The following is a 27,962-nucleotide window of genomic DNA, read 5'->3' on the forward strand; positions in this document are numbered from 1 at the left end:
GATTGAATAATCTAAACTGCACTTCACTAATATCTCCCAGAAGGAATAATTCCGGATCCTGTGGAAAGTCCACTTTTGTAAATTTTATCAGAATGCCCCCTAGGTCTAGCCAGAAGGATCTTACTTTCGTACACAGCCAGGTGGAGTGGACAAAGGTTCCTATCTCTACACCTAATCTAAAGCATATTTCCAAAATTTCTGACTTTGATTTTTGTGATGTGAGGTACAACTGATGCTGGAAGTTGTACTGTACAGGCTTGTTTCTGGCATTGACAATTCCTATCAAGCTATTCATACATAAGTCTTCCCACCAAGGTTCATTAATTGTTTTCCCAAGTCTGACTCCCATCTTCCCCTTGACTGGTGTAGTCCTGGCTTCGGGCCCTCACCTGAATAAGAAATACATCCGAGAAATAAATTTAAATGCATTCCCCTGTTAAATTAGAATCTCCACAGCACTGCACTCTGGTAGAGTCATTTAATGCCCCTTTAATGCTCCTTATGAAGGTGGTGGATCAGGCAGCGGAAACACATACCCTCCCAGAGTCTTTTTCGACAGAAATTATCACAGTGATCCCATAAAAAGATGAGGATCCATTGAAGTCTGCCTTTTACAGGCTTATGTCACTATTGAACGCAGATTTTAAAATTATAGCAAAAGCATTGAACAATAGGTTGGCAAAATATTTACCAAAATTAACAAATCCAGTTCAGGCTGGATTAATTCAATAAAAGCAAACTGCAGATAACGTAGCTAGGTAACTTAATATAATACATCTGGTGCAGTTGGGGGATGGCTGTATCTTTGGAAATGGAGATGACCTTCGACAGATTGGAATGGGTCTTCCTGTTTAAAGTAATGGAGAAATTTGGACTGGGACAAATATTTATAAATTGGATGAGAACATTGTATCACAAAACCAAGGCCAAAATGATTACAAATGGGCAGATGTCTCCAATGTTCTCACTAAGGAGATCTAGTAGGCAAGGCTTCCCTCTGTCGCCAACTCTGTTTATATTGGCCATTGAGCCACTGTGGAAACCATTCAGTGGAATCCTGACATAAAGGGGTTTAAGGAGGGTAGGTGGAACACAAAATCAATCTATTTGCTGACAATGTGTTAGTATATTTGATGGACCCTGGGGCATCATTGGCCAAATTGAAGACCACGCAGGAGGATTATGGGAAGGTCTTGGGAAACAATGTAAATTATAGACCTTACCATCAGGGAACCCAATTTAAGTGGTCACAGGAAGGCATCAAGTACCTGGGTATAAGAGTGGACAAAGACTTATGCAATGTATATGTTAAATTATCTCCCTTTGCTTGGAAGATTGAGGAGGACTTGGTTAGATGGCGAGCTCTGCCCATAACATTAGTGGGCAGAGTAGATTGTATAAGAATGAAGGTGACGCCAAGACTGCAATATCTTTTTCAAATGCTGCTCATTCCATTGCCCCAGTGCTTCTTCAAGATGCTCAATTAATGTGTCAGAAACTTTTTGTGGAGTGCGAAGGTGGCTAAAGTCTCCATGGAAAAAATTAACATGGGAATATAAATTAGGAGGTTTAAAACTGTCAGATTAAAATAAATATTATTGGGGTCCCAAGTGAGGTTTATTGCCTTACTGTTTGAGGGAGGTGGCCCCCTTCTTGGGCACAAATTGGACTAAATGTGATAGGGGAAAGGATAGCAGGAGAGTTTATATACAAATAGAACATCAAATCAATTTGAAAAAAACATAACCTCATGTTAAAATATGTATTACAGACTTGGAAAAAAATACATCAATGTATTGGATTGAAGGTGGGGTTGTTTCCCAATACACCCTTGACCCAGAACAATTTAATACCCAAGACACTGGGCGACAGGATCCTGGACACCTGGTGCCAGAAAGGGATCAGGTGTATTGAGGATTGTTATAATCAGGGGTAGTTAATGTCATTCAAACAGTTGAGGATCAAATTTGGATTATCCATCAGAACATTCTTCTTTTTCCTGCAATTAAAATCTTTTTTAAGAGACAAATTAGGACCAAGGTGAAACCTTTTTGGCAGGATATTGCTGAAATATTAACAAGGATAACAGGGAGAGCATTCGCGGACAACCCAGAGCTTTATCTTTTAGGTAACTTTATTGAAATAATCAATAAATTAACTAAATTCCAAATTTCATTTGTTAAAATATCTTCAGCAGTGGCTAAGCAATATATTGCAATTACTTAGAAATCTGACTCCCCTCTTCATATAGCATGATGTACTGCTGAGATAAATAGTTGCATACCTATGGAAAAAATTAAATATAATTTAAAGAACAAATATAACATATTTGTTAAGCTATGGCAGCCATATTTGGATCATACAGAGGCCCAATTATAACTATAATAATAAAATGGACAATAATAGATCCTGCTAAGGTATCCTGCATGCGACTTTCCCATATAGATTTTTATAGTCAATAGAAATGTGAAACCTGACTGTGTGCAGATTTATATTATGAAAGGGGGGATGGGCTGTTTTGTTGGTTTTTAGAAAAAAAGCTTAATATATATATATTGATACTGGAGTTTATTATGAATATTTGTGAAAAAAGATTCAAAAAAACAAATGCTGAGTTCATCAGTGTGTGGTGGTCAGTGTGCCAATGAGAGCGCTCCGTGTGTTCCCCAGCTGTAATCCGTGACTGAACTGTCAGGTGACCCAGATCCAGGCATGACCAAGGCAAGGCCATGAGAGGCAATAACGAACCAGGGACTGAGCACCAGGTGATTCTCACAGACACTGGCCACCTGAGACAGGGCCCACATTCCATCATGGGAGAATAACAAGCAACAGTGCATCCCTTCCTGATTAGCTCAGTATGTTCTCCACTCACTTCGAGCAGGAGACCAGCAGCACAAACCCCCTCAACCTCAGACATACTCTTACCCATGGTTACTGCTGCAGATATCAGATTGGCCATTGGAGAATGAATTTCCAAAAGCAACAGGTCCAGATGGAGTACCTGATGTGTCCTCCATCTATAAATTTGCAGATGACATCACTATTGAAGGCAGGACCTCTAACAATGATGTCTAAATCCTGAGGGAGGTAGAGGAACTTGTGGCTTTGTTTCAAGGACAACATCTCCCTCAATGTCAGCCACACTAAGGAGAGAATTATAGACTGCAGGAAGACCTCACTCGCTGGTCTGCATCATTAAAGCTCAGGTGGAGATAGTGGACAGCTTTAATTTCTGAGGGTAAACATCTCCACTGATCTGTCCTGGTTTACCCAGGTTGATGCAATGGCCAAGAAAGAGCATCAGTCCCCCTACTTCCTCAGAAATCTGAAAATATTTGGCATGTCAAACAACTTCTACAGATGCACCATTGAAAGCACCCAGTCAAGGTGCATATCTGCTTGGGGCAGGAACTGCTCTGCCCAAGACTCCAACCAACTGCAGAGAGTGATGAATGAGGCTCAGACCATCATACAAATCCCTTGCCTTTGATACACTTTCTGTAAAAGTCATATTACCCATGAATGAGATTATTGTATAAGAAAACCAGACTGATTGACTGGAAGAAGGTCCACCCCTTTAGGAAAGGAATCCTGCCCTCCATACCATGGGCATTTAGCTGGTGGAACCTTACACGCTTCCTGTCTAGGCTCATACAGTATGCGACTCCAGACCTCACCAATTTGTTGGGCTCCAAACTACCCCTGAAACAACTCCATAAGGTTTGAAGCACCAACAACAATAAATCCCAACCTTCTCTGCACATTTGAATTTGAAGAATGAACATTTAAAATTGTAAGAATAGCCCCTCAATGATTTACATCAATTTAATTGAACGAGATAGCCACTTCCTTGGCTGTTCCTATCAACGGCAGTGCTATAATTGGCAGACTCTAACTACAAGTTTTGTGTACCCTAGTTTATCCCTCACAACATCCCTAAAAATATTGTCTGGTCATTAGTGGCTCAGTGGTCTCAAGATTGCACAACACAGAAACAGACCCTTTGACTCACTGTGTTTCATGCTATCCATCAACCACTCAGTTTCAGTGTTCCCATTTTATTCTCCCCCACATTCTTGCCAACACTCTCCCAGGTTCCACCACTCACCTACACACTAGATGGCAACTTGCGACAGCCAATTAACTTACCAACCCACTCATTTGTGTGATGTGGGAGGAAACCAGAGCTTCCTGGTTGGGGGGTGGAGTTGAAGGCAGAACCCATGCCACCATGGGGAGAATATGCAAACCTCATGCCTGAGATGAGGACTGAATTAAGTTCACCGGACCGGCAAAGCAGCTACAAGCCAAAGTCCTCAAGCAAATGGAATCTTGTCGTGCATGAATTGACCACTGTCTTTTCAACATTGCTTCAGGATTGCATTTTTCGTCCTCTTCATTCTAATGCTCATTGTGCAAAAATGAAAGGGATGCTAAAATCCTATCCATTCTTTCCCCACACAGATCTATCTAAATTTGGAGAGTTTGAGTTGCCTGAACAAGCAGATGGAGTACCAGTTCTTGGGGGTTCATCATTGCCTACTTGGTTGATTAATTGTTACTATGCTCCACCTATTCACCGACCCACAGCCAATCAAAAAGCAAAGAAAAAAACTACTATGACTTTATTGGATGACTTTTGGCTATCAGTCAGTCAATGTCAACTTCTGCCAACAAATCTTGATGCAAATGGAATGAAACTTGGTTATAGAAACTGAAAAATAACTTTATTCCTTTCTCCTCATCTCTCCTGAGCTTTACCAGGAGCTTGCTGTTAATTCCTGGAGAATTGAAAGCAGTTCCGCACGTTGGTAAACTGAACTAAAAAGGTACAACTCACGATTGTTCCTGCTTTGAAAGAAAGCTTAAAAATGATTTGCTGGCCAACAAATTAGTCCTCCTGCTTGGAAAACTGAGGTAGAGTTCCATCAGGATACAGTGCCCTCCATAATGTTTGGGGCAAAGGCTCTTTTTCCCTTTATTTGCCCCTATGCTCCACAGTTTAAAATTTTGAATCAAATGTAGAAGGGAGTCAGATTTCCAAGTAATTGCAATATATTGCTTAGCCACTACTGAAGATATTTTAACAAATGAAATTTGGAATTTAGTTAATTTATTGATAGTAAAATAGTCATATTTAGTACTTTATTGTATGTCCCTTGCATGAGTCTGTGATACATAAACATCATCAGGTGCTGTGTATCTTCTTTGATGATGCTCTGCCAGGCCTCTACTGCTGCCATCTTCAGCTCCTGCTTGTTTTGGGGACCACAGATAAGTAGGTTGGTAAGTTAATTGGCTGTCACAAGTTGCCCTCAAGATTTATCTTTAGCATATCAATTGGATTTAGATCAGATGACTGACTCGGCCATTCAAAAATTTTCCAGATTTTAACTTTGAAAAACTCCTTTGTTGCTTTAGTAGTTCATTTGGGATCATTGTTTTGCTGTCGGACAAAGCACCGTTCAATGGGTTTGGAGGTATTTGCTCTAACTTGAGCAGATACACCTCATTTTGCTACTGTCATCAGCAGTTACATCATCAATGAAGATAAGTGCACCAGTACCTGGAGCAGCACATAGAAAAATTATATTATTGTGGAGTAGGTTTCCATAGGTCAGCACAACATCTTGGGCCGAAGGCCTACACTTTGCTGTAATGTTCTATGTTTTACTGCAGAGTGGCGCTCACTTCAAAAATAACACACAGACATCTGCTGTTACTTGTGGAGTCAGGAACCATACATCTGTATGCATCTTTGAGCAAGTTGGTTTTGGCAGCTTCTCAACAATAGGAACAAAAACGTCCAGTTGGAAAGCTTTCTGTGGTTGCTTGATCTATTGCAAAACTTTCACACATCTGCAGCAAGTTTGCTGAAATATTATTCCAAGTCGAGAGGTACAGAAGAGAGTTTCTTCTATTTAAACACAAGGATGATACCAGAAAGATTGAATTTGTTGAATCATGTGGGATCCATGAAGGTATAGACTGACTTTCAACTTTTTATTACACCATAAAAGTTAATTTGACCCAGCTCTTAGAGGAACCATCCACATAGTCGCATTCACCCCTCTCCCTGACTCTCTCACTTTCCCTATACCTCTCTCCTTTTCTCCACCCCCACCCCTTCCCTCTCCATTCAGCAAGCTACTCCTCTCCTAATCATCTCAGCTTTTTTCTCTTCTGCCCTCCACTCATCCTCACCTATGACCTCTTGCCTGTTGGTCTGTGCTCCTTCACCTTCCTCTCCCCTCCTCCTCCTTTATTTAGGCACCTGCCTGCTTTTTCCTTAATGCTTTGACGAAGGGCTCAGACCCAAAATATTGGTTATATCTATTTGCTTCCAATATATACAGTGTGATCTGCTGAGTTTCTCCAACATTTTTGTGTTTTGTATCCCTACTACATTCTTTTTTCTTTGGCTTGGCTTCGCGGACGAAGATTTATGGAGGGGTAAATGTCCATGTCAGCTGCAGGCTCGTTTGTGGCTGACAAGTCCGATGCGGGACAGGCAGACACCTTTCTCATATGCCTGTCATTTCCCCGTTCATTCTTTGCTCTGCTGCCTGAAACAATTTACAGCAACTAATTTTTAACCTTCCATGTGTTTGGGATGAGGGAGCACCTAAGGCAAAATATTGATAGAGTGAATGTGGAGATGATGTTCCTAGCAGTGGAATAGTGTCAGACTGGAGGGTGCAGCTCAGAATAAAAGGATGGCCTTTTAGTACAGAGAGGAGAAGAATTTCTTCAGCCAGAGGGAATTTGTTGCCACAGATGGTGGTAAAGGGCATGTATCTGGGTAGATTTAAAACACAAGTTGTGATTAATAATGGTGTCAAAGGTTATGGGGAGAAGGCAGGCGAATGGGTTTGAGAGGAAAAAAAAATACATCAACCATGATCTGAATGGCAGAATAGACTCAAAGGAGCAGAATTCACCCATTTGATATTTGGCTTAAAGTCTTATGGCCTCACAAACATCTGGGGACTGGGGGCTAAGTTGGGAGAGCTGTCCCACAGACACCTCTCATTATCTCCTTCACAGAACCTTACCTTACAACCACAAGACGAACAAATGCTGGATACAGCAGATTGGGCAATATCTCTGGGAAAAGATGTAAATCAAACATGGTTTGAATTTGCAGAAAAGGAGGAGGGATGGAGAGAACAAAGAGAAAGTGTGTAAATAAATGCAGACCCAGAAGCCCTGAATGGCACATGAATAGAGGTGATGGTGGCTAAGATACAATGATAGCTTGCATTTGTCCAATTTAGTGTCTACAATCACTGTTCTCTGCACCAGAGGAAGCAAATACAGTTTGGGTGAGTCCTTTGCAGAACACTTCCTTTCATTCAGTAAGTCTCTGCCAGTTGCCTGTCCCTTCAGGACATCACCCTCCTCTTTGACCTTATACACTGTCCAATGAAGCCCACAGCAGCCCTCTGAATCAGTGTCTCAATCCCATGGCTTTTTAGAATATTGCATTCAACAACTTTAGATAACAAGTCTTCTCACTTTAGATCAGAGCTGAGTATGTGTGGGAGCTGGTGAGGTAATGCTGAGGGAGACCCAGATGGTCAAAGCAGCTATACTATGGTTCACTGCAAGTGGGAAGCGCATGTAAAAAATGCCACACTGTCATAGCAGAGCTATATAGAGAGGAAGAATAAAGGAGGTGCTGCACATTTGCAGGGGATGTGCTGAGGGAATATTGCACTGTGGGGTGGGGGGGGGTAATGTGCGAAGGAGTGTCACACTGTGGGAAGGGGAAGTACTGGGAGGGCAGTCGATGGCATGGGGAGAGTTGACTGCTTGACTTTCAGGGATATGCTTGGGCCCATGTGGTGTTGGAGTGGTTATGTGTTGTCTGAGGGGATGGTGTCCTTGTTCAGGGAACAGTGAGCCCCCCAGGAAATCATGTGTGTGGTTGATGATAAAAATCATGTTTTAATTTGATGTGTAATATTGTGTAATAGAGAGGTGGTCAAAATTACTGCTTCTCACAGTTTTGTTGCCACATGTTATGGTAGTTTTTGGCTTTCGTTGTAGCTCTATGTGTCTTTTCTGTTTATAATGTTGTAGTTTGAATAAAGTTTGTATATTTCAATAAAAAAGGGAAGTACTGGGGAATATCACACGATTATTGGATTGACTGATATATTGCAGTGCAGTACTGAGGGATCACTGAGGGAGAGCTGCAATGTCAGAGCATCAACGATAAATGTGTACTTTCAGAGGGTAGTTCTGTTGAGAGATACTGCTGGAGGATCATTGCACTGTCAAGGCACAGGATGATGTGAGTGGTCTTCACATGGTGAGTTGCTAGGATCTGGAACCAGCCGGGTGAAAGTATAGTGGGATCAGATTCAGAATCCGAAGGGACTGAGAGCATTACTAGAATGTGGATAGGAAAGGTTAAATTGGGGAAAGGACCAAAAGCAGGTAAATGGGATAGGCTCAGGTAGGCAACTTGGTCGGTATGGATGAGTTGGCCCGACCAACTAGCTGGAGTGTTCACGGATATTTTCAACCTCTCATTGTGGCAGTCAGAGGTTCCCACCAGCTTCAAAAGGGAATCAATCATCCCAGAACCCGAGTAGCATGGGCTGCCTCAATGACCACTGCACAGTAGCACTAACTTCTACTGTGATGAAATGCTTTGAGAGGCTGGTCATGGCCAGGATCAGCATACACCCAAGTAAAGATCTGGACCCCCTGAAATTCTCCCATCATCACAATGGCTCCTCAGCAGATACAATATCACTGACTATCCGTGCAGCTCTTGGTTACCTCAAAACAGCAATTCATACATACGGCTGCTCTTCATAGGCAAGAGCTTAGCCTTCAACACCATTATTCCCTCAGTGCTGGTCAAGAAACTCTAGGCCTCTGTCCCCACCTCTGCAACTGGATCATTGACTTTCTCATCAGAAGACCACAGTCAGTACAAAATGGAAACAATGCCTCCTCCTCACTGATCATCAATGCAAGTGCACCCCAAAATGTGTAATTAGCCCATTGCTCTACTCGTTATACACCCATGACTGTGTGGCTGGGCACAATTCCAAATCCATCTACAAATTTTTCAATGACACCACAGTTGTCAGCAGAATCACAAATGGCAATGAGGAAGTGTACAGGAGGGAGGTATTCAGCTCGTTGAATGGTGTATCAAAGACAACCTTGCGCTCAACGTCAGCAAAACCAAGATGATTGTGGACTTCAGGAGGAAGTCAGGGGAACACGACCCTGTCCTCATCAAGGGCTCGGTAGTGGAGAAAGACAAGAACTTCAAATTCCTGGGTGTCATCATCTCCGAAAATCTGACCTGGAGCCTCCACATTGATGCAATCACAAAGAAGGCTTGCCAGCAGCTATACTTTGTGAAGTGCCTGAGGCAGTTCAGTATGTCAGTTAAGACTCCCGTAAACTTCTACAGTAGTTCACGGACAAGTTTCTCTTGTGTCTTGGTGTGAGCTTTCAGGCGCCTCAGATTGAAGAGACTGCCATCCGTGCGGTACCGGATGTAAACAGCGTCTTCATTGTTGGGGTCTTTCATGGCTTGGTTCAGCATCATGCTGAAGAAGATTGAAAAGAGGGTTGGTGCGAGAACACAGCCTTGCTTCACGCCATTGTTAATGGAGAAGGGTTCAGAGAGCTCATTGCTGTATCTGACCCGACCTTGTTGGTTTTCGTGCAGTTGGATAATCATGTTGAGGAACTTTGGGGGGCATCCGATGCGCTCTAGTATTTGCCAAAGCCCTTTCCTGCTCACGGTGTCGAAGGCTTTGGTGAGGTCAACAAAGGTGATGTAGAGTCCTTTGTTTTGTTCTCTGCACTACTCTTTGCAGATGATGCCGCTTTAGTTGCCCATTCAGAGCCAGCTCTTCAGCGCTTGACGTCCTGCTTTGCGGAAACTGCCAAAATGTTTGGCCTGGAAGTCAGCCTGAAGAAAACTGAGGTCCTCCATCAGCCAGCTCCCCACCATGACTACCAGTCCCCCCACATCTCCATCGGGCACACAAAACTCAAAACGGTCAACCAGTTTACCTATCTCGGCTGCACCATATCATCAGATGCAAGGATCGACAATGAGATAGACAACAGACTCGCCAAGGCAAATAGCGCCTTTGGAAGACTACACAAAAGAGTCTGGAAAAACAACCAACTGAAAAACCTCACAAAGATAAGCGTATACAGAGCCGTTGTCATACCCACACTCCTGTTCGGCTCCGAATCATGGGTCCTCTACCGGCACCACCTACGGCTCCTAGAACGCTTCCACCAGCGTTGTCTCCGCTCCATCCTCAACATCCATTGGAGCGCTTACACCCCTAACGTCGAAGTACTCGAGATGGCAGAGGTCGACAGCATCGAGTCCACGCTGCTGAAGATCCAGCTGCGCTGGATGGGTCACGTCTCCAGAATGGAGGACCATCGCCTTCCCAAGATCGTGTTATATGGCGAGCTCTCCACTGGCCACCGTGACAGAGGTGCACCAAAGAAAAGGTACAAGGACTGCCTAAAGAAATCTCTTGGTGCCTGCCACATTGACCACCGCCAGTGGGCTGATAACGCCTCAAACCGTGCATCTTGGCACCTCACAGTTTGGCGGGCAGCAACCTCCTTTGAAGAAGACCGCAGAGCCCACCTCACTGACAAAAGGCAAAGGAGGAAAAACCCAACACCCAACCCCAACCAACCAATTTTCCCTTGCAACCGCTGCAATCGTGTCTGCCTGTCCCGCATCGGACTTGTCAGCCACAAACGAGCCTGCAGCTGACGTGGACTTTTTACTTTTTACCCCCTCCATAAATCTTCGTCCGCGAAGCCAAGCCAAAGAAGAGAAGAAACTTCTACAGGTATATCCTGGAGAGAGCATTCTGGCTGGTTGCATTAATGCCTGCTATGGAGACACCAACTCTTAGGACAAGAATAAACTCCAGAGGGTTGTTAACTTGGGCTGCGACATCACAGACACTAGACTTCACTCCATCAAGGACGTCGACATGAAGTGGTGTCTTAAAAAAGCAGCTCTATCCTCATACCCCCACCACCTAGGCCATGCCCTCTTCACTCTGCTATAGGTATAGGAGCCTAAAGATGAGCACTCAGTGGCACAAGGACAGCTTCTTCCCCACTGCCATCAGATTCCTGAATGATCGATGAACCAAAGACACTGCCTTACTTTTCGTGCACCTTTATTTTTTTTTATATATGTAGTATTGTTGTAAGATGGTTATAGTACGCATGTTTGCACTATGATGCGGCAGCAAAGCACCGAATTTCATGACTTGTTCATGACAATAAATTCTGATTCTGAATGGCCTGTTTCTGTGCTCCATGACTTGGAGTTAGATTTGTGAACAGCTGAGCCTGCAGCTTGATCCTTGAAGTTCTTCACCAGTGACAAATTCCAAAACCAAAACTGACTTGTTTACTCCTCCTGAGCTTTCTAGTTATCATCCAATTCTCAGAGAAAAGCAGGCTGTAGAGCTCGTCGAAAGAACCAAAGACTTGTTGATCCAAACCAAGGCTTTTATTAGCAAAAGACAGGAGCTCTTCACAGGTGGCCAACCAGTCCGGAATGATCCGACCTGGCTAGGGACACAACCCTTTAAGGCCCAGACAGTAGGCGTGGCTAAGCTCTCAGCCAATCGCTGTAAGCACAGTCATTACATACTCTAGATACTGTAACTATATACATTGGTGATAGGTCTGTACTATCACACAGGCAAGCGAGACAAATAGCACAGGCTTTTTGGGTTGAATGGCATCAACCCCCTTCCCTCCCCTGTACGATATGGCTCTATAATGGAAGGGTGAGCTGGCTCATTCTCTGACTTTCTACATGCCAGCAGATATACCATTCCCTTGATGAATTCTTGATGCTAGGAGTTGGATGAAGAAAGTTCCTCCAGAGGAGGTGAGGAAACGAAGCCTGAAGCTGTCATCCCTGCTCCCCACACCAGGCTGTCTGGACCTGAGCATATTCCTCTCACTCTGTCCCAGAATGAGAGGGCAAAATTCCATCTGCACTTCACAAACAGTAGCTTCACAATGCCAACAGACAATACAAGGACAGAACCTTATAATTTAACAAAGCAGTCCCGTTAGCAATGACAATTCACTCTGTTATGAGTGTGTGATTACCATCATTATTTCTGTGGTCGGTTAGGGTAAAAGCCATAATCTCAAGGTAACTGGGTTCTAAAACCACCAAGTGAAACAACAAACAGCTGGCAAATCACATCCAGGATATAATTAAATTACACTCCTCAACCATGTTTCTATTCTGTCCATGACTCAGGATAATATTAATAGTTCACGCAACACAGCTCAACATACATTAGTAAGAAAAACAGAGGTCATTAACCCGTATCTCACAATTAACCAGATCTAAAGTGGGTTAACCTCCACTGACAGTATAATTTTCTCAGAAGCATGGAGGGCTTTGACAAGGAAACTCTAGAGAATTAAGGCATCTGGGTTCCTGGAGGGCATCAGACTTAAGACCATGAAGGGAACATTGAGAGGGATTTAAGCATTTGATTACTTCAGAAACTCTGCTTATGGAAGGTCAAGTGAAAAGGAAAGAGGGGAACTGTGAGGGGAAAGGGGGAGAGAAAATGAAAGACAAAAGGAGGGGAAAGAAATGACAGCACTCACCAATGGGATATTGCAAACTTCAAGGGCAATCTTTGAGTATTGTGGATAAAGTTTGTATATTTCAATAAAAAAGGGAAGTACTGGGGAATATCACACGATTATTGGATTGACTGATATATTGCAGTGCAGTATTTTTTTCCTTGCAATTTTCCCTTGCAACCGTGTCTGCCTGTCCCACATCGGACTTGCCAGCCACAAACAAGCCTGCAGCTTCGTCCACGAAGCCAAGCCAAAGAAGACTGAGGGATCACTGAGGGAGTGCTTCAATGTCAGAGCATCAACGATGAATGTGTACTTTTAGAGGGTAGTTCTGTTGAGAGATACTGCTGGAGGATCATTGCACTGTCAAGGCACAGGATGATGTGAGTGATCTTCACACGGTGAGTTGCTAGGATCTGGAACCAGGCGGGTGAAAATATAGTGGGATCAGATTCAAAGGGGACAATCAGAAGGGACTGAGGGCGTTACTAGAATGTGGATAGGAAAGGTTAAAGAGGGGAAGGACCAAAAGCAGGTAAATGGGATAGGCTCAGGTAGGCAACTTGGTCGGTATGGATGAGTTGGCCCGACCAACTAGCTGGAGGGTTCACAGATATTTTCAACCTCTCATTGTGGCAGTCAGAGGTTCCCACCAGCTTCAAAAGGGAATCAATCATCCCAGAACCCAAGAAGAGTAGCATGGGCTGCCTCAATGACCACTGCACAGTAGCACTAACTTCTACTGTGATGAAATGCTTTGAGAGGCTGGTCATGGCCAGGATCAGCATGTACCCAAGTAAAGATCTGGACCCCCTGCAATTCTCCCATCATCACAATGGCTCCTCAGCAGATGCAATATTGCTGTATCTCCACGCAGCTCTTGGTTACCTCAAAACAGCAATTCATACATACGGCTGCTCTTCATAGGCTAGAGCTTAGCCTTCAGCACCATTATTCCCTTAGTGCTGGTCAAGAAACTCATGGACATAAGCAATTGAGGCTAGAAGGTACGTGGATCACCTTCACTTTGATTGCTTGAAACATAGAAACATAGAAGATAGGAGCAGGAGTAGGTCATTCGACCCTTCGAGCCTGCTCCTCCATTCAACGAGATCATGGCTGATCTTAAAGTTCAGTACCCCGTCCCCGCCTTCTCTCCGTAACCTTTAATACCCTTATACTGAAGAAATATATCTAATTCCCTCTTAAATATATTTAATGAACCTGCCTCTACTGCCCTCTGTGGCAATGAATTCCACAGATTCACCACCCTCTGGGTAAAGAAATTCTCTTCATCTCAGTCCTAAATGGTTTGCCTATTATCCTCAAACCATGGCCCCGGGTTCGGGATTTTCCCATCATTGGAAACATCCCATCTGCATCCATTCTGTCCAGTCCTGCCAGAATTTTATATGTCTCTATGAGATCCCCTCTCAATCTTCTAAACTCCAGCGAGTACAATCCCAATTTGCGCAATCTTTCCTCATAAGTCATTCCTGCCATTCCAGGTATCAGCCTGGCGAATCGCCTCTGCACTCCCTCCATTGCAAGAACATCCTTCCTTAGATAAGGTGACCAAAACTGCACACAATACTCCAGGTGTGGTCTCACCAAGGCCCTGTACAGCTGCAGTAAGGTATCCTTGTTCCTATACTCAAACCCTCTTGATATGAAGGCCAGCATACCATTTGCCTTTTTAACCACCTGCTGTATCTGCATGCTCACCTTCAGAGACTGGTGTACAAGTACCCCCTAGGTCTCTCTGCACTTCCCCATCTCTTAATCTATTGCCAGTCAAATAGTCATCTGCCCTCCGGTTTGTATTACCAAAGTGGATAACCTCACATTTATCCACATTGTAGTGCATTTGCCATGTATCTGCCCAGTCCCTCAATTTATCCAAATCACACTGGAGCTTCCTGACCCCCTCTTCCGTGCACACAACCCCTCCTAGCTTAGTGTCATCTGCAAATTTGGAGATATTACATCCAATCCCCTCATCCAGATCATTAATGTAAATTGTGAACAGCTGGGGTCCCAGTACAGATCCCTGTGGTACCCCACTGGTCACCGCCTGCCACTCAGAAAATGAGCCATTTATCCCAACTCTCTGTCTTCTACCTGCCAGCCAGTTCTCAATCCACATCAATACTTTGCCCCCAATCCCATGAGCCTTGATTTTGGAAGTCAGTCGTTTATGCGGGACCTTATCGAAGGCCTTTTGGAAGTCCAGGTACACCACATCCATTGGCTCTCCCCCATCTATTTTACTTGTCACCATCTCAAAGAATTCCAATAGATTTGTCAAGCACCATTTACCTTTTGTAAATCCATTTTGACTCCGTCCGATCCCTTCTCTGCTAGTTATATGCTCCACTATTACATCCTTAATAATGGATTCCATCATTTTGCACACTACTGACGTAAGGCTCACCAGCCTATAATTCCCTGCTTTTTCCCTACCCCCCTTTTTAAATAGTGAGGTAACATTAGCTACCCTCCAATCCATGGGTACTGATCCTGAGTCTATCGAGTTCTGGAAAATAATTCTTAAAGTATCTGCTATCTGAATGGCCACTTCCTTAAGTACCCTAGGATGTAGATTATCAGGCCCTTGGGATTTATCTGCCTTCAATCCCATCAATTTCCCCAAGACCATGTCCTTAGAGATACTGATCTCATGATGTTTTACCTTACATCCCTTGCATTAGTCTCTATGCTTCCCAACATCCTTAGGAGGTTATTTGAATCCCCTCTTGTAAAAACAGAACTAAAGTAAGAATTTAATTGGTCTGCCATTTCCTTATTCCCCATTATATATTCCCCTGATTCTGACTGCAAGGGACCTACTCTGGATTTCACCAGTGAAGAGCAAGGATGTATAAAAGGAGAAACTAGTGATTGAAACAAAATACTATGGATTCTGGAATCATAATGGAGGGAGATGGAGAACACGTGGGAGGATGCTAGTGTCAAACAGATGAGGGGGCCAAATGGCCTGTTTCAGTGCTGAAAAGATTTGGAACACACATAGAATACACCAGTTAATAGCTCCCTGGAACTGGCAAACAAGAGGTCAGCACTTGAATTCCCACTCAACACACTATACACCCACTCTGTGTCTCTCTGTAACCAACATCTTTCCTCCTCAGTGATGTTCTTCACTCATATCTTGAGGAAGGGATCAGGCCTGAAATGTCAGTAATACATCTTTACCTCCTATGGACACTACGAGATCGGCGGAGTTCCTCCAGCATCTCTCTGCTTTTAACCACCTCCCTCCCCTTCCCCACCACTGTCCCTGGGTAACCAACCCCTTCCACACCACTGTCCCTGGGTAACCAACCCCCTTCCCCACCACTGTCCCTGGGTAACCAACCCCCTTCCCCACCACTGTCCCTGGGTAACCAACCCCCTTCCCCACCACTGTCCCTGGGTAACCAACCCCCCTTCCCCACCACTATCCCTGGGTAACCAACCCCCCTTCCCCACCACTGTTGAATCATTCAAACTACCCTGGCTAGGTACCACTTACCTGGCTCATCAAGTGCACTATAAGACACAGTGGGGGAAGGGGAAGTTCATCACTTGTTTCCCCCATCTCCAGCTCCCTTTTACCTCAAACTATCCTGTTTGGCCCATCCAACAAATCAAACCTCCTGTTACCTTCCTGCACCCCTTCAAAGTGAATGGAATCCATATCATCCACACTGGTGATAACAAGCCCAGTTAGAGTCTGCTTTGCCCATCACTAATGGCTGAACAAAAGATTAGCATTGCCTTAAGGCAACTCTATTTCAGTTCCTGTGATCTGGGTTCGAATCCTCTGCTGCCTATTAAGGGTTTGCATGTTCTCCCTATGCCCACATAGATTTCCTCCAGGTGGTCCTTTTTCCTCCGCGTTCTAAGGACGTACACAGTTAGTTGGTCATATTGGTGTATTTAGGCAGTGTGGGCTCATGGACTAGAAAGGCATGTTACCATGAGCATAATTAGGTGGGTTATTTACCTTAAATTTTTAATTTAATCATGCTCAGGTCATGTTTAAATTTAGAGTAGATTAAATGTTCAATTTCTGATTTGAATTTAAATTTTCAAACATTCTGGGACCCTTTTGAATTAATTGTATAATCTTTGATTTGTTATGAAAGTAGAACTGTTGATTAATGAGGTAATTTATCAATCTGATAAGAATTCTGTCTTTTTTTGGCTGTCTTTCTTGGTTGTGGGTTTAGATTTTCCTTTCTTTTTTATAATAAAATATCAATATAATCTGTTTTATTAAAATGAGGGTAACTTGGATGATATATGATTTAAGTGTAATGCATCTTTTGACTCTTAACATGTATCTGTATGTACTCTGTACTTTTAGATGTTAAATTTTAATGTTAATAAAAATATTGAAAAAGAAAAAAATTCAATTAAAATAAACTGCACATCTCGATATTGTTTACCAAGTCCAATGGAAATTTTGTCCAGATGACAAGCCTAGAATTCCTGAGAACTGCTATAATTGTGGGAAGACAGGCAATCGGCTTTGTGATGGAGAGCAGGTTTGAAAGTATTTACCTCCACAGACTTTCCCATTGTATCTCTCGCAGACCCAGTCCTGGCACTCACATCGAGAACCGTAGAATCTCCCTGACTCAATGATGGGGCAGACACATCGTCCACAGTCACACCATCCTCGGCCGCTGCAGGTCAGACCATCCAGAGACCGGCACTGGCGTTCAGATTCCCTCACGGAGAGCTGACAGGGACTGGAGTAGGGTCATCCCATCACATAACCAGCAAGAGAAAAGTGACAAGTTAAACACCAGATTCTCCAAATTCCATGACAGTCAGTTAAATAATCTAAAAGCTAAAAAGTTTACAATATCTACTTGCTATGAATAATCCTATTAACAGTGCACACAAGTGTTGGAGGAACTCACCAGGTCATGTAGCATGGATGGAAAGCAACAGGCTGTCGACATTCCATAATTGTATTATTAGACAAGGACCTTATTCCTGAGCATAGAAGAATGAGGGGAGATTTGATAGAGGTATTTAAAATTATGAGGGGATAGACAGAGTAAATGTAGAAAGTTTTTTTTTCACTAAGGGTAGGTGAGATACAAACCAGAGGACATGGGTTAAGGGTGAAAGGGGAAAAAAGTTTAGGGGGAACATGAGGGAGAACTTCTTCACAGAGTGGTGGGAATGTGGAATGAGCTGCCAGCTGAGGTGGTGAAGATGGGCTTAATTTTAACATTCAAGAAGAATTTGGACAGGTACATGGATGGGAGAAGTATGGAGGGCTATGGACTTAATGCTCCAGAGAGACTAGGCAAAAATGGTTCAGCACTGACTAAAAGGGCCAAAGGGCCTTTTTCTATGTTATAGTGCATTATTATTACATTTTTCTTATCCTTTTCAGCATTATCAACAATGGCACATTGGCAATTAAGTAGAATCTCTGTGATAGAGGGAACCTGGCAGCCAATTTGTACGAGTGAGATGTCACAAACAGTAAAGTGCTTAGGATCAAGTTGTCTGCTTTAGAGATGCTCATGGAGGACAAATATTGACCTCAGGACTGGTGATTGTTTGCAGAATGGGATCCATATAGTCCACTAGGGAGACAGTGCTCTCCATTTCATACACATCAAACATCTGCACTTCTGACTATGGAGACCACCCTCAGCACAGCCATGAGATCATCAGCCTCCTTGTGTATGACTCCCAGGCACCTGCCACAATGGATAAGAGTGCTGCTTCAGAGACACAGATCAGACCATCCCAAGACCTGACCATCGCATCGTAGAAAGAATGTGACTGTGCTTGAGGAGGGGAAGCGGAGGAAATTTCCAATATTGTCTGGGATGGAGCATTTTGAGGAGAAATTGGGTGGGTTGGGTTTGTTTTTTTAAAAATTACATTTGGAAATTCAGCACAGTAACAGGTCCTTCCAGCCCATGACCCATTGCTGCCAAAATCCACCAATAAACCTACAAACCCTGTAGACTTTTGGAGGTTGGGAGGAAACCAGAACATCCCAAGGAAACCCACATAGACACAGGGAGAACATACAAACTCCTTACAGACAGTGCCAGATTCAAACCTGGGTTGCAGGCACTGTAATAGCATTGCACTAACCACTACGTTAACCATGCCACCCATTGAAGGAAGATAAATGGTGATCTGATAGAGGCTGAGGGGTTAGAATTTGAAATGCCCCTTGTAATGATATGGTTTATTGTATGTACTGGCCAGTACAGGCACAGGCTGGCCCACCCTCCTGATGACATCCTCTCCTAGACTCCTCCCTGGACTCCTCCCCTGTGACCCAGGCCATAAAGGTCGAGTCACCTCTTCCTTTCCGGCACTTCCCTAGCTTGGACCGAGGCCAGCAAATTTTGTGTGTAATAAAGCCTATCATTCCCCTCAGTCTTTTTCTCTGTGATTACTGGCGAAACTGGTAGTGCCCAACACCCCTCATGGGATTTGGTGAAGACAGAGACTCACACATTTTCAAAGCATCCAGACCAGCCAATCTCATCTTTGTTTTAGCTGTGGCCTCCTCAGGACTCTGCTCAAAGTTTATGGGCTCCCTTCCCTGTGAAGCAGTCAAGTTTAGTTGGTTTCTTCAGTACTTCTCTCTTACCGACTAGGTAAAAAATATTTTATGATTTTAGTCTGTGGCCCCACAGCAGTTTGTGGCAACAAATTCTGCAGATTCATTACTTTCTGCTGAAGAGATTTCTCCTCATCTCTTTTCTAAAGGAACTCCTAGTCTGAGGCTATGCCCTCCAATCCTAGACTCTCACTGATGGAAACCTCTTCCCTTCTCCTCCTCTCTGCCTTCTGTAGGGACCACTCTCCGTAACTCCCTCGTGCACTCATCCCTCTCCATCAATCACCTCCCCAGCACTTTTTCGTGTCTGCAGGAGGTGCCACACTTGTACTCACACCTCCTCACTCATCACAGTCCGGAGCCTCAAGCAGGCCTTTCAAATGAAGCAACACTTCACTTATGTATCTGCAAGATTGATTTACTGCATGTGGTGTTCCCTTTGTGGCCTTCTCTACATCAGAGAGACTGGGAGAAGATTGGGAGATCACTTCGCTGAGCACCTTCGCTCCGTCTGCAACAGTGTCAGAGACCTCCCAGTGGCTAACCATTTCAGTTCTGTGTTACACTCCCACACTCTCATGTCTGTTCATGGACTCTTGTACTATCCCATCAAGACCACCTGTAAATTGGAGGAGCAGCACCTGATTTTCTGTCTAGGCACTCTCCAGCTGGATGGCATTAACATTTATTTTGTTTCTGCTCCCCTTCCCCCTGTCAGCTCCCCACCCCCTTCCCTCTCTATTCACCTAGCCATCCCTCCTCCCATTGCTTGCTACTGTGTCCTTCCTCCCTCCCTCCTCCACCTATTACCTCTTGGCTTTGCGACCACGCCTCCCCTTCTTCACCCCCCCCCCCCCCCCACCTATTATTCGGACAGATGCGACATTTTACCATGCCTTGATGAAGGGCGCAAGACTGAAACATCAGTTATGCAATTTTATCTTTGCTACATAAAGGACACTTTATTTCTCCAGCATTGTGTTTTACTTCAACTACAGTATCTGCAGACTTTCTAACATCTTCACCACGTCCTCTCTATCCCACCATTTCAATAGTCAGTAAGTTTTGATGAGATCCCTGCTCATTCTTCTAAACTCCAGTGAGTACAGGCCCAGAGGCATCAAACACTCCTCATAGTGTTAACTCTCTCATCTCTGAGATCATTCTCATAAACCTCTTCTGGACTCTCTCCAGTGGTAGCACATCCTTCCTGAGATTATGGAATCCAAAACTGCTCACAATACTCCAAATGCAATCTGACCAATGCCTTATAAACCCTCAGAATTACATCCTTGCCTTCATATTCTAGTCCTCTTGAAATTAATGCTAACATTGCATTTGCCTTCTTTACCTTCAAGTTGACCTTCTGTAATCATTCTAGCCATTTTGAAAGATTATTGCTAATGTATTCACAAAATCTTTTCAGGAGTCTTGCATGAGGACTCCCAAGTCCCTTTGGACCTCTACTTTCTGAATTCTTTCCTCATTTAGAAAATAGTCTGTGACTTTAATCCTTCCACTAAAGTGCATGTCCATACACTTTCCTATGCTGTGTTCCATCTGTCACTTCTTTACCCATTCTCTGAACCCGTGCAAGTCCCTCTGCAAACTTTCTGCTTCCTCAAAACTAGCCACTCATCCACAAACCTGACCACAAAGCTATAAATTTCATCATTTAAATCACTTACATGTAGCGTGAAAAGTAGCAGAGCCAACACCAACCCCTGTGGAACACCTCTAGCCAGTAAAGGTTCCTTTTATTCCCACTCTGCCTTCTGCCAGTCAGCCAACCTTCTATCTATGCTAGTATCTTTCCCATAATACTATAGACTCTTATCTGTTTTCACGGCTTCGTGTGCGGCCCCTAGTCAAAGGCCTTCTGAATATCTGAATAAACAACATCTGCTGACTCTTCTTTGTTTGCCCTGCTTGTTACTTCCTCAAACAACCAACAGATTTGTAATGCAGGATTGCCCCTGAAGGAAAACATGCCTCTTAAAGTCTATTTTTGCCTTGTGCTTTCAAATCCCAAAACCTCATCCTTGATAAAGGACTCCAGAATCTTGCCCACCACTGAAGTTCAACTGGCTGTCTTTTGCCACCTCCATTTTTAAAGCGTGGTGATGTTCCAATCCTCTGTAATCATTCTAGCCATTCCTGAAAGATTATTCCAAATGTATTCACAATTTTTTTTCACAACCCCCTTTACAGAACCGTGGGTGTGGGCCATCCAGTCCAGATGACGTCTCCACCTTCAGCTTCCCAAGCACCTTCTCTTCAGTAACAATGACTACATTCACTTCTGACCCCTGATGCTCTTGAATTTCTGGCACATCACTGGTGTCTTCCACAGTGAAGACTGATGCAAAAATACCTATTCAATTCACTCATCATTTCTTTGTTCCCCATTACTACTCCTCCAGCATCATTTTCCTTTTTAAAATACTTTGAATTTAATATATAAACTTGTATACAAAATTCAATGAGATATATGACCAGTCATCTCATATACATGTAAAGAAAGTCAGAAAGAATAATATAACAGTGTTAGCTAGTTGCCTATTCATATGAAAAACAAAGCAATTAAAACATAGCCTTAATGTACATAATTAAACCCATTTACTAAATTATTTGCATTAAAAAAGAAAAAGAAAGCCGATAAAACTAATACTAATCTTCCTCCTCCCTCTAATATAATACTAAAGGAAGTTTGGAATCAAATAGCAACCTCCAGGCATCAGATGGCAAACTCCCAGACTCTTCAGAGCTCTTAATTCTTCCAGTCATAACAGTATTCCAAGAACGGGCTCAACATCTTTACAAATTGAAATTTTGTATCTAATTTTCTCCAAGCTTAAGTAACCCCTGGGTAGGTGAGGAATCATTCTTCCATTTCAATAAAATTGCTCATCTGGTCATCAGGGTAGTAAAAGCTAAAACTTTTCCCTGAGTTGCAGACAGAGCTACATCTGATTTAAACAGGGCAAGGCTCTATTTTGATTTTTAAAAAATCATGGATAAAGTTTGGAAAATGTCTTTCCAAATACCCTCTAAATTTTGGCATTCCCAAAACATGTGGATCAGTAAAGCATCATTTTCCACTCTTGCCTCTCTGTTATATATCTGAAAATACTTTTGGTGTCCTATTTTATATTATTAGCCAGCTTACCTGCATATCTCACTATTGCTTCATTTATTAACTTCTGTTAGTTTTTAAAAACTATCAAATCCTTGGGCTTTCCAATATGCTTTGCACTATCTTTTGCCTTTGTGCTGTCTTTGACTTACCTTATCATCCAGTTTCATTGAAGTTCATTTTAGAATGCTTCTTCTTCTATGTGATGAATTCATCCTACAGCTTTTGAATTATTCCTAGAAACTCCTGCTCCCTCATCTTCCCTGCGTGAGACCCCTTCCTGTCAACCTTGACCAGCTCCTCTCCCATGTCACCGTAGTTACCTTCATTCAACTGTAACACCAACAAATCTGACTTTAGCTTCTTCCTCTCAAACTGCAGAGTGAATTCTATCTTCTTGTGATCATTAATTCCTCAGGGTTTTTGTTGCCTTAAGATCCTGAATCAAACCCAGTTCATTGCTTAGAACCAAATCCAGAATCGCCTTTTCCACAATGGGCTCAACTAAAAGCTGCTCTAAAAAGCCATCTCGTAGGCATTTCACAAATTTCTTCTCTTGGAATCCAGCACCAACCTGTTTTCCACAGTCTTCCTGCATATTAAAATCCCCCATGACCACTGTAACAGCCCCATTTTTACATGTCTTCTCTATAATTAAAAAAACTAAAAATGCTGGAGGAACCAGCAGACATCACTGCATTCACAGGAGGTGAAGATACAGTATATAACTGACATTTCGGGGCTGAGCCCTTCCTCAAGATATGAGTAAAAGCCACAGTGGAATGACGTTGCTGTAACAGCAGCGCTGCCGTTGGTGTAGACCCATGGAGAGGAGGGATGGGAGGCAGTGTTCCTCCACAGGGTCCAGTCTGACTATCGTCAGCTCCATGCAGTGTTTAAATGGCCTGTTAAAGGAGCTGATGGTGGTATTACTGAAAATCTTGCATCCTCGGGGTCTATGCCCAAGATGGTGGTACCTAAGATCGAGGGGTTGCAGACTCCAGAAAAGCAGAGAACTGGCGCATGGCACTGGAAAACAGGGTGAACATCTAAGGAGAAGCAGAGGAGGAAACCGACAGGAAGATGACCACGGTGGTGGATCAGTGAGGGGCTCTGTGGCTGAGGAACACACAGGCAGTGGTTCATGACTCGAGGAGAGGAACCAAGCAGGCTGGGTGAATTGCTGGAGACTGGCTGAAGAGGTATCAGAATCGGGATGCAAGAGGGTGCCAAGTGCACTGTAGGGTTCATAATCGTGGTGGAGGTTCAGATCTGAAGCTTGGGTTGCCAATGGTTTGGACTGTGGCTGTGGAGGCTGCAGAGGCGCTGGAGGCAAATGCATGGACACTCAAGGATTCTAAGGGGGACTCTTTTTTTGCTTCTCTTTCTCTGACTGAAAGAGGTGCTTCAGGCAATTTCTGCCAATGGCAAAAAGGCAAATTTGTGTCATATAACACTGTTTTTATAATATGACAATAAACTGAATCTTGTAATTCCTGTTTAATTTGTTCCCCACATCCTGGCTGCTATTTGGAGTCCTGTATGTAACTTCCATTAGGGATGTTTTAATCTTGCAGTTTCTCAACTCAACCCACAAGGAATCTACATCTTCTGATCTGATGTCCTTTCTCATTGAGGAATTGAAATGATTTTTTTCATTATCAGAGCCACCCCCTCTCTATCCTTGCCTGTCTTTTTGATAGGATGTGCTCCTTGGATGTTCAGTTCCCAGCTGTGATCCTCCTTCAGCCAAGTCTCCATTTTGCCAACAATGTCATCCCTGCTTATTTCTAACTGCATTTAAGCTCATCTACCTAGTTTCATATATTGTACTGCATGCATGTAAATGCAAAACCTGCAGTCAGCACCCTTCTCACATTTGTCTCCGTCCTCCCTGCATTGAAATTCTTATCCAGTTCTACATTTGTCCTATTTATTTTTTTCTGGAGACTTCAATTATCTATCCTGTGTTCTCCTTTACCAATCATTTGCATCTCTCAACCATTTTAGTTAGTTTAAAGCTCTATCATTAACAAAGGCACTAGATCTTAACGACCCTCTGAAACAGCACAGAAAGGCTCCCAGTTCCAGTAACAGGGTCCTGGAAAGATTGCTGGCCCACTCACTAACACTGACAGAGTCATACAGTGAGGTAATAGGCATTTAGACCCAAACTACCCATGCCAACCAAATGACCCAGCCATACCAGTTCCACCTGCATTTGGCCCATGTCCCTCAAAACCCATCCTATCCACATATCCATGTTGCAATAGTACCTGCCTCAACCACCTCCTCTGGCAGCTTGTTCCATACATCCACTACCCTCCGAGTAAAAAAAAGTTCTGAAATACAGAATTACTTCAGATTTAAGGTAATTAATTGTGGTGTTAGTGCACAAAAACAAGAAGTAGCTTGGGTGGATGTTACTACCAACTGATGAAATAGTTTAATGAAACATAGATTTGTAAATGTATAACTTTTTTTGCTTACATTTTATGCACTCATCAGTATTTGTGTTTTACTATTAAATTGACTGATTATTTCAAAAGATCTGATTGGTAATTTTCAGAGTTATTTATTCTTGTTGCCCCCTTGATGTTGAGGGTAGGAATTAAATAAATCATTGAAAACAGATTTGTGGCTACTGGTTTGTTTAGGAAGGGTTTGGATGGCTTTAGACCCAACCTACCCATGCCAACCAAATGTCCCAGCCATACCAGTTCCACCTGCATTTGGCCCATGTCCCTCAAAACCTATCCTATCCACATATCCATGTTGCAATATTACAGTATATGAAACTAGGTAGATGAGCTTAAATGCAGTTAGAAATAAGCAGGGATGACATTGTCTGGCTGGGATTGGAGGTGGAGCAGGCTAGTGGTTTATTCATCCTAGAGGATGAGGGTGATTTCAGAGACATGTATAAAATCATGAGAGGAACAGATCAGGTGAACGCAGAGTCTCTTGCCCAGAATAAAGGGAATTGGTAACAAGAGGACATAGGTTTAAGGTGAGGGGGGAGAGATTTAACAGGAACCTGAGGGCATCTTTTTACACAGAGAGTGAAGGCTGCTGGAGGAGGTGGTTGAAGCAGATATTATTGCAAAGTTTAAGAAGAGCTGCATGGATAGGATGAGTTTAGAGGGATATGTGTCAAATATAGGAAAGTGGAACCAGTGTGAGTGGGTCATTTTGGTCAGTGTGGGCAAGTTGGGCCAAAGGGCCTGTTTCCACACTGTTTGACTTGAATAGGTGGGGTGTGGAAGTGAAGAAAAGAGTGGAGCAGAAGGATAATAAAAAATAAATTATAACAATAATTAATGTCATACACATTGCATAATGTAAATATGCACCAAAATTCTCTCTTTATAAACAGAACTGCAAAAAGTAACTAGAAAACAACTACAATAGTATCCTTAATGTAATTACAAAGACAATAAATAAACAGAAAAATAGATAATTAAAAATTTTCAGTTACCCTTGTGCAAAAAAGTGACTTGGCAATAGTGCAGACAGTCCTATTATGGTGTTGGAGCAGGGAGGTTCAAGAGTCTGATAGCTATACACGAGTAGAAAATGTTTAGAAGGATATGGGACATATGAAGGAAAATAAATGGGACTAGCTTGGGGCAACAACTTGGTCGGCATGGACGGGTTCAACCAAAGGACCAGTTTCTGTGCTGTAAAACTCTACCTTGTCATTTTGTTTTGTTGACCAGTGGTCAATCAACATGTTAGGTTTGGTTTTTGCATTGGTAATTCTTTTACAAGTGACAATTTTCTCCACCAGGTGAAATGAAATGCAACCAGTTTGGGTTCTGTAATTTTTTAAACTTTGGCATACAGCACAAATCCATGCTGCTCAGCTTACACCCCATTAACCTGCACCCCCCCCCACCCCCACCCCCACCCCCGTACATTTGTGAATGGTGAGAGGAAACCGGAGAACCCGGAGAAAGCCCACACAGACACGGGGAGAACGTAAAAACTCCTTACAGACAGCGAGGGATTTGAACCCCAGTCCTGTCCTGATTGCTGGCACTGTAAAGGCATTGTATTAACCACTATCAACCCTTTGTCTAATTTTGCCTCATTTGCTTTCAGCAAGAAGCCTCAATGTCACCTACTCAAGGGCAGTCAAGGAAGAGCAATGAATCCTGACTCTGGGGTCAAAATTACATCCCAAGGAGAAACCTGTGCCAGACCCATTAGCCAGGGTCAATTTTTGGCTTCCTGTTCTTGAGGTCCAATAAGTTATTGAACCTCAAGAACATGTCCAATACATGTAGTAATAAATTAATAGATTGTAAATTAGAGTGGTATTTTACCATGAAGCCAAAACTGTTTAGTTATCTTTACAAGATGTAGTTTCCTCTGTCATTGGTGAATCTGTCCCTTGTATATCTCATTCACTCTGAGCCTTATCCTTTAAGCCAACAGTGAAGATCTTTACTGACAGCCCAAAATGCATACGCATGATATTTTAAAAATGAATTAATTCCAAACACACACAACTCTTAAAAATCTGACCTGATATGCTCAATACCTATTCTAATACCTGTCAAAAGTAGATTCAAACTTTGAAGACTGGAATGCTCCTGCTGATCGATTGAAGGAATGCTGTAGCAATCAAATACCCAAGATGATATAATAAGCCTGTCTCAATCATCAACATGGACAAAGAAGATGGATTTATGGCTTTGATTGATAACAAATAAATGCTGCTGAAACACAATCTAAACTCAGTCTTAGAAAACAAAATTGGCCAATAACACTGTGCAATCAGAAACTGTCAATCGTGGAGTGGACAAAGAGGTGATGTTCAGACCCATGTATTCCTAAACAAATTTGAAAGTTTGGATCTTTGTTGCAGCAGTCTGCAGCACCAGTTCATTTAAAGAATCCCTACATAGCAGACTGGAGAAATTTCTCTGATCCTGAATGCTTGCAACCCCAATAAAAAGATCCTGGCAGAAGTTTATAAATACAGAAAACAATTGCAGCAGGAACTGAACTCACCTTGTTGGATCCAGGAGGTATCCAGGGATGCACACGGCAATCAGCAAGACGACAGGAATTACCAGGACGTCGGCATGCATGTTTAAGCTGAAAGTGACAAAATTAAAGTTTTATTGCATGAGGTTTTCTCGTACATTCTGTAGAGAGTAATCTGCAAATTGTGAAGTCAGTTTCAGCTAATTCACGACTGCCTCCAAACTTTTATCAGCCTACTGCTCGCCTCTTGCAAGTGTATTTGATTAGTTCAGACTGTGTGCGTTAGCAAGGTAGATTTCTTAGAGCCAAAAGAAGCAAATTCCAGAGACTTTGCTGCAGTAATTGGAAACATTTGCAGAACCAGATGCTAGTTGCTTCCAGTCAGCAATATGGGAGTTATCAGCAATATGGAAAAATCGGGTTAGCTGATTCTTCTTTTAACAACTTGGCTGGGGAAAAGGAACATGATTCTGGCCTGCTATTAGTCATCAGGAGGATAAATTATTATCATAAGGTTTCCATCGGTGCCTTAATTGTCCTCCCTCCCCTTCCCTTCCCCCC

At 43.0% G+C, this 27,962-nt stretch overlaps 1 protein-coding gene across 2 annotated transcripts in view; it reads right to left on the bottom strand.

Annotated features, from left to right (window-relative positions):
- Positions 1-27,962, bottom strand: part of itgbl1 (integrin, beta-like 1) — a 209,054-nt gene that overhangs the window by 179,406 nt on the left and 1,686 nt on the right. For both annotated transcript variants that reach the window (XM_069892397.1, XM_069892396.1), the window contains exons 2-3: positions 27,426-27,512; positions 17,224-17,414 (exon numbers count right to left, since the gene is read on the bottom strand). In XM_069892397.1, the coding sequence (XP_069748498.1) occupies positions 17,224-17,414; positions 27,426-27,505 (271 nt within the window). In that variant the 5' untranslated portion in view covers positions 27,506-27,512. The remainder of the gene's footprint in view (positions 1-17,223; positions 17,415-27,425; positions 27,513-27,962) is intronic.

Source organism: Narcine bancroftii, chromosome 7 (genome assembly GCF_036971445.1).
Source record: "Narcine bancroftii isolate sNarBan1 chromosome 7, sNarBan1.hap1, whole genome shotgun sequence".
In the NCBI taxonomy this organism is placed as follows: domain Eukaryota; kingdom Metazoa; phylum Chordata; class Chondrichthyes; order Torpediniformes; family Narcinidae; genus Narcine; species Narcine bancroftii.